General features: G+C 31.7%; 1 protein-coding gene across 1 annotated transcript in view; it reads left to right on the forward strand.

The window, feature by feature from the left end:
• LOC126878629 (chondroitin sulfate proteoglycan 4) overlaps window positions 1-19,250 on the forward strand; it is a 114,082-nt gene that overhangs the window by 50,506 nt on the left and 44,326 nt on the right. The window contains exons 5-6 of the mRNA XM_050641454.1: window positions 9,708-10,265; window positions 16,532-17,788. Coding sequence (XP_050497411.1) covers window positions 9,708-10,265; window positions 16,532-17,788 — 1,815 coding nt within the window. The remainder of the gene's footprint in view (window positions 1-9,707; window positions 10,266-16,531; window positions 17,789-19,250) is intronic.

The following is a 19,250-nucleotide window of genomic DNA, read 5'->3' on the forward strand; positions in this document are numbered from 1 at the left end:
TTACCAAATTTCGTGTTGTTGTCCCATGCCTGTCAGGAAACATTCAAAAATAAATAAAATAAAAGTTTAACTTTGACACCCTGTATTTAGATTATTATCAACTTTTGTACTAGGGTAAGTTAGCTTAAATCGACCTGTTTTAAGCTCAGGAATCTAAGGTTAAGCTATGGCCCATTCTTTACCAAACACTCTGTATAAACGTATAAATCTTTATTTATACGTCCATGACTGAAACAGTATAGAGTGTAGACATTTACTCAATAATAATCAAAAATTTCACTTGCAAATCCTCCATCAATACAGGTAATTTGTGGACCGTAATAGTATAGAATATGTACCTAATTAATATGCTGCATACAAAACCTTCTCAATTAGTATAGCTTTTGTAAATTCGTTGCCGGGTAACAAGAAACTGAAGCTTGTTGTTATGATGTATTGTTGTGTATGACACAGTTATACTGTATTTTTCAATGTTTTCTTCATACTTTTATTAAAATTACGTTTATTTATTAAATAATTGGTTTTTTTAATATAGCAGATAACGAAATTTATATTTAAGTATTTTCTATGGGAAATAAGCCACAATTTTACTAAAAAATCAATTTATTAACGTTTCGAAGCCCAAATCGGGTTTCGTTGTCAAAATACAAAATACTATTAAAATAAACAAAAATGTTGTTGCTAAGTAAAAAAATTTTTCTAATAATTTATTTAATCTGACTCATTTATATTGGCAATTCAGACGTATATGATACATTTTAATATGTATAATATAATCCTTATATGATACAGCCAAAATTACTTGTTCTAACGAAAATTCATTTTTAGAAGAAAAACAATTGTTAACATCTCTTTTATTAAAAAATGATTATCCTTTATCGTTTATAAATAAGGAATTAACAAGATTGGATCGAATGGAACAGAACAACTTAGAACGGTATCCTACAACATTCACAAGAAATAATACGAGGAAAATAACAATACCATATATAAAAGGACTATCCGAGAAACTTAAAACAATAGAAAATAAATTCAACATTTCAACAACATTCAAAACAACAAACACATTGAGATATATTCTATCTAAAACTAAACCTAACAATGAACAAGAAAGAACAAAGAATTGCATTTATAAAATACCTTGTGAATGCGAACAATTTTATTTAGGTGAAACATCAAGACCATTAAACGTTAGAATAAGTGAACATCAGTCTTATATTAAAAATAGAGAATTTGATAGATCTCAAATATGTCAACACGCATGGGATAATGAACATAGAGTTCAGTGGAGAGATTCAAGTATAGTCCTGAAAGAATCAGATAGTAAAAAGAGAAAAATCAAAGAAGCGGCTCTAATTATGCTAAATGAAACCAATTGTGTCGCAAATTCCTCGGTAGAATGCAGTAGGATGTGGTTACCCATACTGAAAGAGGAAGTAAATAGAAAGAAAATACCACGATTAGTAAGTCAATAACATATCGAGTTAGTACAAATTTTATATTTTAGTATTACTTATTGTATATCTATGTATTATTAATATTATTTATAATTTAAACATATTAAAGTCAGAATTTGGTATTAGTTTTTTGAAGGTAAATTAAATGTAAGACCAAATACTTACGATGTCGGGATAGTATCACGAGGTTTTTTTCCTGGTTTTCCCTCGTGATTTACTATAGAATCTCTAACGCGAGAATTTTACTGTCATCGTTGCATTTGGTTGTCTTTTTAAAGACAGATCACATGCTATGATTTTTTTTGCGACGGATATTCTTGAGTTGGGATTGATTTCATGTAATCGAATGAACTATCTTTTAGTAAAGTCGTCCCAGGAACGCAACTCATAAATATTGGCGATATCATTTTAAAGTCTTCTACTTTTAAATGTATAATATACGTCTAAATTGCCAATATAAATGAGTCAGATTAAATAAATTATTAGAAGAATTTTTTTACTTAGCAACATTTTTGTTTATTTTAATAGTACTTTGTATTTTGACAACGAAATCCGATTTGGGCTTCGAAACGTTAATAAATTCATTTTTTAGTAAAATTGTGGCTTATTTCCCATAGAAAATACTTACTTATAAAAATGCCACAAGGAAATAGCTTCAGAACAACATTAAGAATTTTATATTTACGTGACTTTGTTTGTTCTGTGGTGTATGTTACTGCATTTGTCATACTTAAAGTTTATGTGAATTCTTTATACGAGTTACATCAACATTACACAGAACCATCTATAGCAAGTTATGCAAAAATACAAAGATTGCGCTGGGCGGGTCACCTTATAAGAATGGTTAATAACACAACACTTAGTAGAATGTTTAGTGAAACTATGGAGGGACGTCAACCAGTAGGAAGTCCAAGGAAGAGGGGGGATAGATGAAGTGAGAACCGATGCCAAAGAGTAATTGAGGGTGGATAACTGGAGAAAAGCAGCTAAGGAAAGGGATGCTTACGGCGCACAGTGGTGAATTTCGACGAAAACCCGGCCAAAATGTAAAAATTTAAGTTTATAGGTATACCCCGAGAAATTTGATATGAACCTTGTTCTGCAGGTTTTTGAGAATCATAAACGGCCGTTAAGGGTAGAACAATACAAGCAGATCATGCATGGGCGCCTATATAAAAAATTTTAGGGGAGGGGCCAGACGTGAAGATGTTGCACATTACATTTTGTATACTTTGGATGACAATATATAGTTTAAAGCAACAGAAAAGCTAGGGGGGCCGTGGACGTGCCCATGGGTATGGGCGCCTATGAGATCATATATTTTTATTAGTGTAAAGTTGTGATTGAACGACAGCGGACCAAATAAAAATTAAGTGTTACACAATAATATTGGGGCATTGTTTGGTTTTCATTTAGAACTATAGACGTGTATTATTTTGTTAGTTTATAGTGGCTATATCTGGAGGTAAGTGGAGTATTTTAATATACTTTTTGGACTTTTTTTTTTCGTAAAATAGACTTTATTTACAACATATTTGCAAAATATTGGCAAGAATTTTCAATCGTTTTAAGTTTTCCAAGTTTTTAAAAGAGAAAAGTAAAAAAATAAAAACCTTATTTTGTAAAAGGTATATGTATTTAAAATCCCTAAAAATATTCCATCATCAGTGTTATCACAGGTTTACATGCTTTAAGCCACCAAAATGTACGGGTAAAAACCCTTAAATTGATTTTAAACAGTTGGGGTTACATTATATTATCCGATTTTGAAAGATGTTTAAAATATTTCCAGATTAACCCCTGGCATCACATGACATCAACCATATTCAAAAGTCTACTTTGCTCAGCAAAGATATTTTGCTTAATAAATAGTTCAAAATGTATATAAATAATCCTCAAAAAATCATCTGCAGCCAGGTGCATCCTTAGCGGAATTTTTCATTTTAAAAAAATATATGCTGGAGAATTTCTATATTAAGAGACTTGAATGCTATATGGTCAGTTAATAAAGTAAGAACAAAATATGAAGCATCTAATCCTGTAAATTTACAGTTTTTTTACAGAGCCGCTGTTTTTTGTTATTTTTGCTTTCTTCTTCTTTTTTTATCTTTAAGTCCTTTTATTCTTAGTCTTTGCTTCCTTATTTTTATATTTTTTTAATAATTTTGGTCGTGTGAGCCAAAAATTTTAATTTTGTAAAAATGAAATGCATTAACGAAACTTTGTGTTAAGAAGCCACACATTGGTAGGTAATAATTAAAATTAATCGGATCCATTTACAAAACAATTAATATGTATTAAGAGTTGACCTACCTATTTTTGGAAAGTATCGTTTATACATTTTATTTTTAAAAAAAGGCAAAATTTTTGGACTCACACGACCAAAATATTAAATATTATAAAAATAAGAAAGCAAAAAGATAGGCCCATACATAAAGGTAAAAGGACTTAAAGATAAAAAAAGAAGAAGAAGAGAGCAAAAAATAACAAAAAACGGCGGTTCTTGTGTAAAAAAAACTGTTAATTTACTGGATCAGCTGCTTCATATTTTGTTCCTACTTTATTAACTGACCATAACATTAAAGTCTCTTAATGTAGAAATTCTCTAGCATGTTACAGTTGTCTAAAATGAAGAATTCCGCTAAGTTTGCAACTTGTTGCAGATGATTTCTTGAGGAATATTTATATACATATTGAATTATTTATTAAGCAAAAAATCTTTGCTGACCAAAGCTGACTTTTTTACTTTTCCCATTTTAAAACTTGGTAAACAGAAAACGATTGAACATTCTTGCCATCATTTTGTAAATATGTTGTAAATAAAGTTTATGTTAGGAAAAAGAATCTAAAAAGTATATTAAAATACCTCCAGAAATAGCATCCACTATAAAATAACAAAATAATATACGTCTATAGTTTTAAACGAAAACCTAACAATGCCTCAATTGTATAACACACTTTCATTTTATTCGGTCCGCTTTCGTTCAATCCCAACTTTACACTAATATAAATATTTGATATGCTTGTATTGTTCTACCCTCAACGGCCGTTTATGATCCTCAGAAATCTACAGAGCAAGATTCATATAAAATTTCTCGGAATATATAAATTTAAATTTTTGCATTTTGGCCAGGTTTTCGGTAAAATTCACCACTGTGCGGCGGTTGCTGAGAGATAGTCCAGGGTAATAAGGTTTTTTCCATGACACTCGAGCAGCCAGGGTACTGAAGCGTTTTTTCGACCGGTAATACCTATAAGAGCAAATTGTAACTATTTCCTGCGTAGGATCCGGCGGCCATTTTTATTTATAAACAATTAAGTGTCAAAAAATGGCATTTTTCCCTTTTTTTTTTTTCAAATCAATGGAAAACAGTGAAACTTATGGTTTTTTTAGTACAAATATCTTTGAGATTATCGAAAAAGCTTTAAAATGACATATTACAAAGTTTGATATGCTCATTTATTGTTAATATAATTGCGAAAAAAGGTGGGAATTGCAAAAAAAAATAATTTCGCAATATCTATTGTAAAAATTAGTGTACAGCTTTGAAATTTTTGTCATACAAGGGTTCTTTGGTGCTTAATATGTGATAAAAATTTCAAAGCGATTTATTCAATTGTTTAAATTTTATTCAAATTGTTTATCCCAGAGAGCATTTTATTTTGCAATAACGTAAGTCAGAAAAAAATGACGTTAGAACCATTCCAAAGATGTCCAATGAAAGAGCATGAGCTATATTTTTAACTTGGTTTAAAAAAAGCGAATAAAAAATGCATTTATTAGTAATAAATAATTATGCAAAAGTATCGTAAATCTTTCCTTATAAACTTTTTATTTTGTTATATAAGAAATTATATATATATTTATTACAATTTTTTATCAATTATGATATAAATAACATTACTTGCTAGTTGTGCACTTAAAACAGGGTAAAAAAGTTAATTTTTTTTGAAAAAGTTATTCAAAAACTGTATAAGGAAAGATTTACGATACTTTTGCATAATTATTTATTACTAATAAATGCATTTTTAATTTACTTTCTTTAAACCAAGTTGAAAATATAGCTCATGCTCTTTCATTTGACACCTGTGGAATGGTTCTAACGTCATTTTTTTCTGACTTATGTTATTGTAAAAAAAATGCTCTCTGGGATAAACAATTTGAATAAAATTTAAACAATTAAATGAAGCACCAAAGAACCCTCATTTGACAAAAATTTCAAACCTGTACACCAATTTTTACAGCAGTTATTGCGAAAATAATTTTTTTTGCAATTCCGACCTTTTTTCGCAATTATATTAACAATAAATGAGTATATCAATCTTTGTAATATGTCATTTTAAAGCTTTTTCCATAATCTCAAAGATACTTGTACTAAAAAAGTCATAAGTTTCACTGTTTTCCATTGATTTGAAAAAAAGGGAAAAATGCCATTTTTTGACAGTTAATTGTTTATAAATAAAAATGGCCGCCAGATCCTACGCAGGAAATAGTTACAATTTGCTCTTATAGGTATTACCTGTCGAAAAAACGCTTCAGTACCCTGGCGGCTCGAGTGTCACGAACAGGGTATATTTTTGTCTTATTAACCTGGCCTAAGAGAACATAGTCCGGCTTGGCTGTAGAGCCATAAGACCATAAGAAATGACTAAAACGTAATGCCAAATCTTTGATATGCTACATTGAATAGGCGCGTGGTTTAGTTGGTAACAGTCTAAGAGCTAGTGAACCCTCCGACTAACGATCTTCCTGTAAGGCTAGAAATTTGTATAGTGATAATTCATATCACACCAAGGCTAAAAACCATGACCTGGCAGGCATTAGCCCTGCACGTGTATCTACCAGGTGAATCGAAAAGTGCATAGTTTAGGGGGTAAAATAAACTTTCTCCTGTAAAGTTTAAATTTAAGTATGTGTTTGAGTAAGTCATTTAGAAGAAATGTGTCCAATGACAGGCGATTCTGAACAACATAAGACCTTGCCAGGCGAGGGGAAGGATTTGGGTTTTTTCCTAAAATTATTTTTTTTTTGCATCGAACAAAGTTTTTTTTTAGGTTTTTTTTAATCATTCCAAACAGAAAAGGTCTTTAGTGACTTTTCTCTTAGGTTAATAGTTTTTGACATATAAGCGATTAAAAATTGCGAAATCAGCCATTTTTAACTCTGAATCGGACATTTAACTGAAAATTTCAATGTTGCCAAGGTAGGTAGATATTCTTTAAACATCGATTGATGAAATCCCGAAGAGTTTTTTGCAATACAATATCGAAAACCTCTTTGTTTTTTAATTGCTAATCAAGCGGGCGCGACACTGTAGTAAAGTGAGGACGTTTGAGTTTGCATAAATTCATTATCTCGAGAATGGGCAAATTTGAAGAGAAATCCTCAGACAGGTCGATTTTTATTTTTAAGTTAAAACTTTTTGACATATATATAATACTATATAGTGACGTCATCCATCTGGGCGTAATGACGTAATCGATGATTTTTTTAAATGAGAGTAGGGTTGTGTGATAGCTCATTTGAAAGGTTATTTAATTCTCTATTTAGTAATATAAACATTAACATGATTATTTATACAGGGTAAACAAAAAAAAATATTAAATTAATTTACACAAAAAGAAGAAACATTTTTTGCACACCCTGTATAAATAATTATGTTAACGTTTATATTACTGAATAGAGATTTAAATAATATTTCAAATGAGCTATCACACGACCTCTACTCCCATTCAAAACATCATCGATTACGTCATCACACCCAGATGGATGACGTCACTAGTATTATATATATGCCAAAAAGTCCTAATTTAAAAATAAAAATGGACCTGTCTGAGGATTTCTCTTCAAATTTGCCCATTTTCGAGATAATGAATTTGTGCAAACTCAAACGTCCTCACTTATACTAGTGTCACGCCCGCTTGATTAGAAATTAAAAAACAAAGGGGTTTTCGATTTTGTATTGCAAAAGACTCTTCGGGATTTCATCAATCGATGTTAAAGAATATCTACCTACCTTGGCAACATTGATATTTTCAGTTAAATGTCCGATTCAGGGACAAAAATGGCCGATTTCGCAATTTTTAAATTTTTTGCAAAAAAAATAATTTTAGGAAAAAAACCCTAATCTTTCCCCTCGCCTGGCAAGGTCTTATGCTGTTCAGAATCGCCTGTCATTGTACACATTTCTTCTAAATGACTTACTCAAACACATACTTAAATTTAAACTTTACAGGAGAAAGTTTATTTTACCCCTAAACTATGCACTTTTCGACTCACCTGGTAGATACACGTACAGGGCTGATGCCTGTCAGGTCATGTTTTTTAGCCTTGGTGTGCTATGAATATGAATTCTCACTATACAAATTTCTATCTAGTCGTACAGGAAGACCGTTAGTCGAAGGGTTCACTAGTTCTTAGACTATAATTAGGCACTAGAAAGAGTTAATAGCATAAATTGATACTGATGGGAACTACTAGATATAAGACAACAAGGGTTAAAGATGTGTGTACCTTAGGGGACCTTGCTGCTAAGTGGAGCATCAATCACTGAGTTTTATAGTGATGGAACCAAGATGAAATCAAGAATAGAATCAAGATATCTATCCAAGTAAGAGAAGTTAAACTGGTGTGTAACAAAAACAAAGAAAAGGGTGGATTAACAACCTTGGAGAGACACTAAATAAATAATGAGCAGAATTTTAAGACTACATTTTCAAATTTGTTTATATACAGCGTGTTCAATTAAGTCGGCATCATATGGGAAACTTTTTTATTCTTAGTTTTATGAAAAAAAGTTATTCTTTATAAAAAGTTGTGCATGTTCTAAAACTTAAAATACAACCATCACTTATCAATTTTTTTAAGCCGTATACGAGGTATGTCAAAAAATATGAATTTTACTCAAGAGTAAAGTAGCTTTATTTTTCACAATATTGAAAATTGTTATAATGAAAAGTTGTTTGGAATGAAGAACTATATTTTAATACGCAATTTCATCCTTCTAATTGAAAAAAAAATTAAATTTTTTTATGGATAACCAACATTATTTTCAGTTATTTAAATTAAGATAACTCTTTTATTATTAATTTTACGAAAAAAATGTATAATTTATAAAAAGTTCTGCATGGTCAAAAGCCTTTATAGTTCAGAATATTTCAATAAGAAGGATGTAATTACATTACGAAACATGATTTTTAGTTCTATACAACTTTACATAATCACAATTTTCAATATCGTGAAAAATAACGGTATTTTATTTAAGTAGGTACTCTTAAGCGAATTCATATTTTTTTATATACCTCGTATAAAATTGACAAAATTTGATATAACATGGTTGTATTCTCGGTTTTAGACCATGCAGAACATTTTATACAGAATAACTGTTTTTCGTAAAATTAATAATAAAAGAGTTATCATAATTGAAATAACTGAAAATAAATTTGGTTATCCATAATTAAAAAACAAATTCAATTTTTTTTTTTTCAATTAGACGGATGAAATTGCATATTAAAATATAGTTCTTAATTCCAAACAACTTTTCATTATAACAATCTTCAATATTGTGAAAAATAAAGCTACTTTACTCTTGAGGAAAATTCATATTTTTTGACATACCTAGTATACGGCTTAAAAAAATTGATAATTGATGGTTGTATTTTAAGTTTTAGACCATGCACAACTTTTTATAAAGAATAACTTTTTTTCATAAAACTAAGAATAAAAAAGTTTTCCATATGATGCCGACTTAATTGGACACCCTGTATATATTTTCCTACTATAGATGGCGTTCCCTAAGGTTTCTATCAAAATTGCGACCTTATTTCAGTTTGATCTTTTTAGTACATCTACAAAACAGGTTTTTCAAAAGTTTTGTTTCATATATGGTAGAATTATGTTTTTCTCTATATAACGTTATAGGTCTATCTTTTGGAGATTGATTTCTTAACTGTACAATATGTACAGTTTTTTTAAATCTACCCATTTAACATGAAATATAAGTTATCAATCTTTAAAAAATCGACGTTAGTTAATTTTAGAAGCTTTTTTAATTTAATCCAAATCACTGATTTTATTAATAGATTTTGATTAATATTTTTCATTTTATTAATTATTTTTAGTTTGTTAATGAATGTGTTCTCTAGATCTTTTGTGGCATGAATTGCATATTAACAAATATAGGTAAGTCAAAAAACCTCATTTGATTTGATGCTAACTAGAATGATTCTCTAACATTGTTTATTTTATAGGGAACAAAAAAGTTTTTATCTTCAGACATATTCAAAGTTATAGATTCAGATAATACACCAGATCAATTGATTTATTCTATTTTGAAATGTGAGGATGGCTATTTTGAGAACGTTAATAACCCAGGTACAAAAATCAGTTCTTTTACTCAAGAAGAAGTGAATGGAGGCTTGATATTGTTTTATGATAAAAGTTCTGACAAGAACACTTCGTATATAAGCATGCAAGTTTCTGACGGCCTTGAAACTAGCCCTGTGTACCGATTAAGGGTGGCTATTTCACCCCAATATTGGAGAATGGAGCGGAATACTGGCTTAATTGTACTGCACCAAAGTGTATCCGTCATAACACCGTATAATTTGAGTTTCACTTCAAATGTGGCTATTCCAGATTATTTAAAATACTTCAGTATCGTTAGAAAACCGGCGTATGGTGTTGTAGAAGTAGAGAAAACTGGCAACTCTTGGGAACATTCTGATTATTTTACTGGAAATGATTTGAAGCAGCACAGAGTGCGGTATAGACATACTATTGCTAATCCGGATTTTGATGAATTTCAGGTGAGTAAAATTACTTTTCTTCACATCTTTACATTTTTTAGAGATAGTAAAACATTATCAATATGAATATTTTGACAATGTTTTTTATTTTCTTGAAGCCATATGTTCTATACCGGTTGTAATGCGCCAGTCAATTGGAATCAAAACATGAAAAAATCTTATACAGTACAGCTAATTTTCCTTTATTTTTTAAACAATCTTCTTCTTGCAGTACCGTTTCCCATCGGAGGTTGGCTATCACCACAGCAATCTTAACTTTGTTGGCTGCAGCTCTGAACAATTGAATTGAACTGCACCCATACCACTCCCTTAAATTTCGCAACCAGGAAATCCTCCTATGTCCAACATTTCTCTTTCCCGAGATTTTTCATTGGATTACGAGTCTTAGCAGGGAGTACTTTTTCCCTCTCATTATGTGGCCTAGATATTCCAGTTTTCTCGTTTGTATGGTTTTTATGACTTCGCATTCCTTCCCCATCTTCAGCAAAACATCTTGATTTGTTACTCTCTCTGTCCATGGTATTTTCCACATTCTCTTGTAGCACCACATCTCGAAGGCCTCAATATTTTTGATGTTTATCTTTTTCAGTGTCCAAGCTTCCATGCCCTACAGCAGAACGGAGAAAACATATAGCACCTGAACATTCTCGTTCTTAAGTTTAGATTTATGTCCCGGCTGCATAGGAACTTTTTTATTTTGATAAATGATCTCGCTATTTCTATTCGCCTCTTAATTTCTCTTGTCTGGTCATTAGTATCAGTGAACCAAACTCCTAAATGTTTGTAGGACGTAACTCTTTCAACTTGCTTATTATTTATGGTTAAATTCACATTGGTGTATAGATTCTTTGTTACAATCATAAATTTAGTCTTTTTGATGTTCAGTTTTAGACCATACTTGTTGGTATGATGAGTGTTTATGTTTTCCAGCAAATACTGTAAATTTGCTAGGTTATCTGTTACTACACATAGTTTCAAAAGTTATGCATCACCCCTCGTATTCACGATGTTTACGCTTTTGTAAATCCGTATCTTTATCACATATTTAATGGGCCCTTTTTATAAAAAATATGCCTTTTTTGGTTTTTTATTTTATTTGAATACCCATTTAATTGACCTGGTTTTGCCAACGTGTAAACATTTGAAAAATTTATTCTAGTGAAATTTTTGAAAACGTGATTAAAAATGAATCGTACTTTAATTTCTGAGTTGGACCGTATAGGAATTATCGATTTAGTTGAAGAAGGCCATTCACAGCGGTTCGTGGCGGAAAGAGTGGGTGTTTCACAGAGTGATGTCTCACGGATATGGAATAGTTTACTGGAGACAAACTCGATACGGAATAGAGCTCGGTCTGGTAGACCCCGAGTTACCAATGATCGACAGAATAGATATATCAGAATTTCCATCCGTAGAAATTGTTCTATGTCTGTACCAGCCCTCCAAAGAGAATTCAGGCATGCTACAGGAGTCAGAGTAATAACATAAGAAGAAGAATTTTAGACTCAGGTTTGAGGAGTCGTCGACCAATAAGAGTTCCTCAGCTATAACCTAGACATGTTTTGGACCGCCTTCAGTGGGCTCAAGAACACATACAGCTCCCCCAACAGTTTTGGAATTTTGTGCTTTTTTCAGACGAGATCAGAATCTGTTTAAATAGTGATAACCGGCGAATTCGTGTGTGGCTAGTTGTGCAGCTCTTATTGACTCTCGCCACACACGAATTCGATTATCACTATTTACAGGGCCCCCGCTACCATATGTGCAAAGTGTGCAATGCACACGGGCGCCATCCTTTATGGGCGCCAAAACCCGGGGTAAAAAATTGAAAAAAAATTGCAAAAAAAACAAAAATTAATTTTAAAACAAAAGTTGAGAAATTAAATAGTTGTTTTGTTCTTGAAGAACGACTGACAGATCAGGATAATAAGGATAATATAGACTCCAATGATTTGTTTAATGAAATTAAAGCGTTAAAGTTATTTTCATTACCTGATGATACTGAATCCTTAAGTATTTTGCAATATATATTTGAAATTAATTTAGTCTCCACCATTCCAAACGTAAGCATTTCAGTAAGGATTATTTTGACATTGCCGGTATCTGTGGCTTTTGGCGAGCGATCTTTTTCAAAGTTAAAAATGATTTTAAGGACAATGCTTCAAGAGAGATTGCCTGGGCTAGCAATATTAACAATTGAACAAGACATTTTTGATGGTATAAATTTTAGCGATATAATTAATGAATTTGCAACAGAAAAGTCTCGAAACATAATAGCTATTTTTTATTTTTCTATTGTACGTATAGCCCAATACATGAACGTGAAATACCGTGTAATTTTCAAGGTCATCACCGAATTGCATGAAACTTTGGATTTAGGTTCTATTTCTTACCCTCCACTTCAAAGTTTGACTTGTGCAGGGGAGGGTGAAAGTTACCCCTTCTCACGGCTGAAAATTTTTTTAAAATAAGTCCGGAAATGTATAAACTGACTAATTCTGAGCAACTTTTGTTCTATAGAGTTTTAAAACTAAATCAATATTTTTCGAGTTATTTGCCAGTGAAAATGTTTATTTTCAACAAAAAAAAAACACGATTTTGGGCGGTTTTTCGCAAATAACTCGAAGACTAAGTACATATTTATTTTACCGAAAAAAAAAATATTATCAAAAATGTAACTTATAAAAAAACGAAAAAAAAATGGTGTATGTACTCATGAAGTCTATAGACCTAGTAAAAGCAAAATTGGAGCTCATGAAAAATACGTTGTTATTCGTCAAATTAACAATCGAATATTTCAACGTGAAATAAGCAAAAAATTAAACACTTTTCGGGGAAAACTCATTAAAACTTATTATAACTTCTGAAGTATATGTACAAAGACATACTAAAAAGTAAGTTACTGAATAGTGAGTCTAAGCTTAGAATCTACAAAACAGTAATTAGACTAGTGGTCACATATGGACGTGGAACATGGACCCTCTCAACCACTGATGAAAATCAACTGAGAATATTTTAGCGCAACATACTAAGGAAGATATTTGGACCAACACATTGCGGCGATGGTTCGTGGATAATTAAAATGAACCAAGAGTTGGATGAACTAATACAGAGCGCAGATATTGTTAGATTTGTAAAGTCTCAAAGACTAAACTGACTTGGTCACTTAAATAAATGCCAGATAACCAAGCTGTAAAAGTATTCCAGAGATGGAAGCCCCAAGGAAATGGAACAAGAGGATAAAAGTATTTCGTAAAAGATGGATAGACGACGTAGAGGAGGATCTTAAAACCATGGACATCAGGCAATGGCGAAGGAAAGTATTCGATAGGGCAGAATGGAAGAACATTGTCAAGCAGGCCAAGACTCACAAAGGGTTGTATCGCCATTAGAAGAAAAAGAAGATGACTTCTGAAGTTCAGTATTTTGTTTTACTTCAAGCACCTACCTACCTACCTTCAAAAAAATAAATAAATAAACATGAACCAAAATGCCTTAAGGGCGTCAAATTCTTTTTTGCACACAGGCGCCAGTTGCCCTTGCGGGGGCTATTTAAACAGATTCTGATCTCGTCTGAAAAAAGCACAAAATTCCAAAACTGTTGGGGGAGCTGTATGTGTTCTTGAGCCCACTGAAGGCGGTCCAAAACATGTCTAGGTTATAGCTGAGGAACTCTTATTGGTCGACGACTCCTCAAACCCGAGTCTAAAATTCTTCTTCTTATTGTAGCCAACGATACTCGGACTCCTGTAGCATGCCTGAATTCTCTTTGGAGGGCTGGTACAGACATAGAACAATTTCTACGGATGGAAATTCTGATATATCCATTCTGTCGATCATTGGTAACTCGTGGTCTACCAGACCGAGCTCTATTCCGTATCGAGTTTGTCTCCAGGAACCTCTTCCATATCCGTGAGACATCACTCTGTGAAACACCCATTCTTTCCGCCACGAACCGCTGTGAATGGCCTTCTTCAACTAAATCGATAATTCTTATACGGTCCAACTCAGAAATTAAAGTACGATTCATTTTTAATCACGTTTTCAAAAATTTCACCAGAATAAATTTTTCAAATGTTTACACCTTGTCAAAACCAGGTCAATTAAATGGGTATTCAAATAAAATAAAAAGCCAAAAACGGTATATTTTTTATAAAAAAAGGCCCATTGAATATGTGATAAAGATACGGATTTATAAAAGCGTAAACATCGTGAATAAGAGGGGTGATGCATAACTTTTGAAACTATGTCTATTAGCGTGTCATCAGCGTATCATATATTGTTAATTAACTCTCCGTAGATCATAAAAATTTCTTTATTTTTGAGAGTTTTTAAACAATACATAAACAATTGACTGAGATAATTGCAAAAACCCTTTTTTGCAGTAATTTATAAATGTTAATAACTTTGTTTTTTGAATAACGACATGTAACATAACCATCCAAAATTGTGGCAGTTAATTGGTTATTAAATTGTGCTAAATTTCAAACGGATCGACTAAACAGTTTATAAGTAATTTAATTTGTCTATCCCAAAAAGCGATTATTTAAACAACTGTACTTGCCCAAACAGTTACTTTAGAGGTATTTTGTAAATCGCAATCGATTCATAGAGGCTTCATTTTTAGGGTATATTAAAAAAATTCAACATTTTTTATTAAAATTGTTATTAAAAAACAGTTTGAAAAAGGTCTGACTTTTTAGCTTATAAACATTTTTTATAATAACTTTGATATTTTTTATGTCACACGCTTGTAAGTAAACTCAATGAAAAGCTGGTGAAAAAACAGTCTTTCCAAAAAAACAGAAACTTCTATGGCTAATAACAAGAAACAAGCCGAGATATTGCAGCGGACAGTTCTCCCCTCCACTTTCCGTGGCGGTATTTTACGAATATCATCACTTTAACGGGTTATAACTTTCTACTCATTGATTGCATATGCTAGTTATAAATTGGATTATAAAATTTAGATCTTCATTTAGAATCCGTTCAATTTTCTGCTCTTAATGTGAATAAAAAATGGAAATATTGTTTCCTATTGGTGAAAGAAAGTTCTGTTTTTTTTTGGAAAGTGTGTTTTTCACGAGCTTCTCATATACCAGTCTTAATACTCTTTTTAAATTCTTGTATTGTACCGGGTGTCCACTTATATTTTCCCCCATTTTAACTGCCTATAACTTCTAAACGGCTCAAGATAGAAATATGCGGTTTTCGCTAAAATGTTTTATTTTAGTAAAAGTTTTGTCTGAATGGATTGAATTTTTTATATCGCACTCAAATACGAAAAGAAAAATGGCGGATTTTTGAAAAAAAAAACGTTGTTGACTTTTTTTTAATGGAACACCCAGTATATTTTTTTATAAATTTAAAGAAAGGTCATTCACCTATCCAGCGATATAAAGTTTTTCAAAATCGGTTGTCAAATCACTGAGTAATTAATTTTTAAAATGAGAGGTGCAACGTGGATATCACATACCTAAATAACATAACTAAGCGAATTGATGTGATTTCCACATTGCATATCTCATTTTAAAAATTAATGGCTCAGTTATTTGACAACCGATTTTTAAAAAATTTATATCGTTGGATAGGTAAATGACCGTTTTTTCAAGTTTTTAGGTAAATGACCATTTTTTATATCGCTTTTAAATAAAAAATGGCGGATTTTTGAAATAAAAAACGTTCTTGACTTTTTTATTGAAACACCCAGTATATTTTTTGTAGCTTGAAAAAACAGTCCAACAGAAAAAACCTATCCAGCGATATAAAAAATTTTAAAATCGGTTGTCAAATAACTGAGCAAATAATTTTTAAAATGAGAGATGCAATGTGGAAATCACATAACATAATATCATTTTGCTTAGTTATGTTATTTAGGTATGTGATATCCACGTTGCACCGCTCATTTTAAAAATTAATTACTCAGTGATTTGACAACCGATTTTGAAAAACTATATCGCTGGATAGGTGAATGACTTTTCTTTCAATTTACAAAAAAATATACTGGGTGTTCCATTAAAAAAAGTCAACAACGTTTTTTTCAAAAATTCTGCCATTTTTTTCGTATTTGAAAGTGATATAAAAAATTCATTACATTCAGACAAAACTTTTACTAAAATAAAACATTTCAGCGAAAACCGCATTTTTCTATCTTAAGCCGTTTAGAAGTTATAGGCAGTTAAAATGGGGGAAAATATAAGTGGACACTCGGTATTACCAATATTCCATTTAACTTATACTAAGACCATTATGATTTTTTGTTTCAGTTTGTTACAATGGATAAGACTGTCATCTACACCTTTCGCATAATCTTCGCAAGGTGCAGCTTACAAAAATCAAAGTTGAAAACTATGCTCCTGATGGGTGAATGGGAAAAACAAATATCCACGAATGACATACTGTTTGAAACCAAGCCAACAAAACCATTAACTTCTATTCATTATGTCATTGCCGAGCCACCTAGATATGGATATTTGTTTTCAGCAGAATCAAAATATAAGTTAAAGTCTTGTGATGTCTTCACCCAAGAAGACATCATTTCTCATAATGTAAGATACAAACTATATCAAAAACCTTATTCCGAAGTTAAAGATGGCTTCACGTTCGTTGCTATATCTTCTGGATGTAACAATGTTACAGCAAACTTGACAATAATTTATACTCCATCTAAGGATAACCTTACCAAACTGACTGTACATTTGAATAACTTGGAAGTAGATGAAGGATCTCCGGTAGCAGTAGATGAGTCACATTTATCATTTCAAGCTGATTTCTTGAGTAGTGTAACCTTCAATATCACTGAAAAGCCAAAGCATGGGTTCTTACAGAAGATAGACAAGGATTTTAGGATCAATGGCACTAATGTTTTTACTACTGAAGATATTAACAGCGGTTCTATTTACTATGTTCATGACAATTCAGAAACTAGAACAGACTCATTTACTTTCATGGCATTATCTTCAAAAGGAGAAATTTTTCAATATGTAGGACAGTTAAATATAAAGATACTCTTGAAAAACGACAACAGTCCTGTAAGAACTGTAGATAAGGTCTTTCATGTTGTGGTAGGGGGAGAAAAGATACTCACTGGAAAGGATCTAAAATACGTAGATGCAGATCTAGACACTCCTCAGTCCCAAATAATATACACCTGTAGAGAGTCCTCTAATGGATATTTTTATAATATTGCAAATATAAGCACAAGAGTTATAGAATTCTCGCAGGACGACTTAGATAATAACAGAATTATTTTTAAACATAAAGGTCCTGAGTTTGGAAAGGTAAGACTATGGGTGACAGATGGCCAATTCCATTTGAACGGTGCCCTAGAAGTTCAAGCCTCTGCTCCGTTTATACACGTCAATATGAAGAAGAAAATAATTGTGGAGCAAGGAAGAATAGTAGCAATAACTAGTGAGCACCTGTCCTATGCAACGAATTTATACGCTTTTGATAAAGATGTAATATATGAAATTATTAACAAGCCTATATTTGGGAAGATAGTTTTGTCCAAAACGCTTAAGGTAAGTTTTTAATAATATTCTGGGTATTTTTAATAATTATATTTATTTAGCGCAACAGGCCTTGTAGGCCTAGGGCTAAAATGTTTACATTTCTAATTACATAAATAATATAATAAATAACTTAATATAACTTATAAAATTTATACATTTTATTTAATTACACTTCAGTCTTTTTATACACTCCTTCACCACCTCTCTCCATCTCCTCCTGTCCAATGCTAGTTCTTTCCATCTCTCAAAGTTATTTTTCTTCAAGTCTTCATACACACTGTACTTTCATCTTTTCCTTGGCCTGCCTTTCCTCCTCTTTTGTATTGGTCTTCGTGAGAGTACCATTTTTGGCATTCGTTTACTTCCCATTCTCTCGATGTGCCCCAAGTATCGTATTCTCTGTGCTTTGATCGTCGTCGTGATCGTTGGCTCTTGATATAGTTCTTCCAATTCTTTATTGGTTCTTCTTCTCCACTGACCTTCTATTTTCACACCTCCATATATTGCTCTTTGCATTTTTCTCTCCCATCTTTCTAAAAGGTCTGTTTCTGACTTTTTGAGCACCCATGTTTCGCATGCGTATGTTACTGTAGGTCTGATAACAGTCTTATAAATTCTTATTTTTGTTTTTCTTGATACGTATTTGGATTTCAATAATGTGCGTAATGCTCCATATTTTTTATTTCCTTTAACTATTCTTGCCTTTATGTCCCCTTCTTCATGACCATTTTCATCTATTTTGGCTCCCAGGTAAATAATTTCTTTGGCTCTTTTGAACGAGTATGTTTTTTCTCCATCTATCTGTACTATGATGTTATTCTCTTTTTCTTTTTGGATCTCTCCCATTATCATATACTTTGTCTTTTCTTCATTTATTTTAAGTCCGAATTTTTTGGCTTCTGTTATTATGTTTTTCATTAACTTTTGTAGTTATTTTTTGCTTGTTGCTAATAGCGTCAGATCATCTGCAAATGCTATGCATTGGTGGCCGTTTTTAAATATCGTTTCTTCCATGTTTATTCTGCTTTTCCTGATTATTCCTTCCAATGTTAGATTGAATGCCGTTGTTGATAGTGGGTCTCCTTGTCGTAATCCTTCCTTGGTTTCAAACTTTTTGGATGTATACCATTCCAAGCTATTTCGTTTGTTGTGTTTTCCATCGTCATCTTTATCATCCTGACAATTTTACTTGGTATCCCCAATTCTTTCATCAGTTCGTACATCTGCTGTCTATTTACTGTGTCGTAAGCCTGCTTAAAGTCTATGAACAAAGCATACTGTTTTATGTTCGTAACAGGTAGTCTGTATTTCTTTTAAGGCAAATATTTGGTCAGTCGTTGATCTGTTGTTTCTAAAACCTGCCTGGTATTCTCCCAGTATTTTTTCCGAATATTGACTTAGCCTTTTTCTTATACTTTGTGCCAAGATTTTTGTAAACTATTTCTAATAGTGCGATGCCTCTGTAGTTTTC

The sequence above is a fragment of the Diabrotica virgifera genome, chromosome 10, assembly GCF_917563875.1.
Source record: "Diabrotica virgifera virgifera chromosome 10, PGI_DIABVI_V3a".
NCBI lineage: Eukaryota > Metazoa > Arthropoda > Insecta > Coleoptera > Chrysomelidae > Diabrotica > Diabrotica virgifera.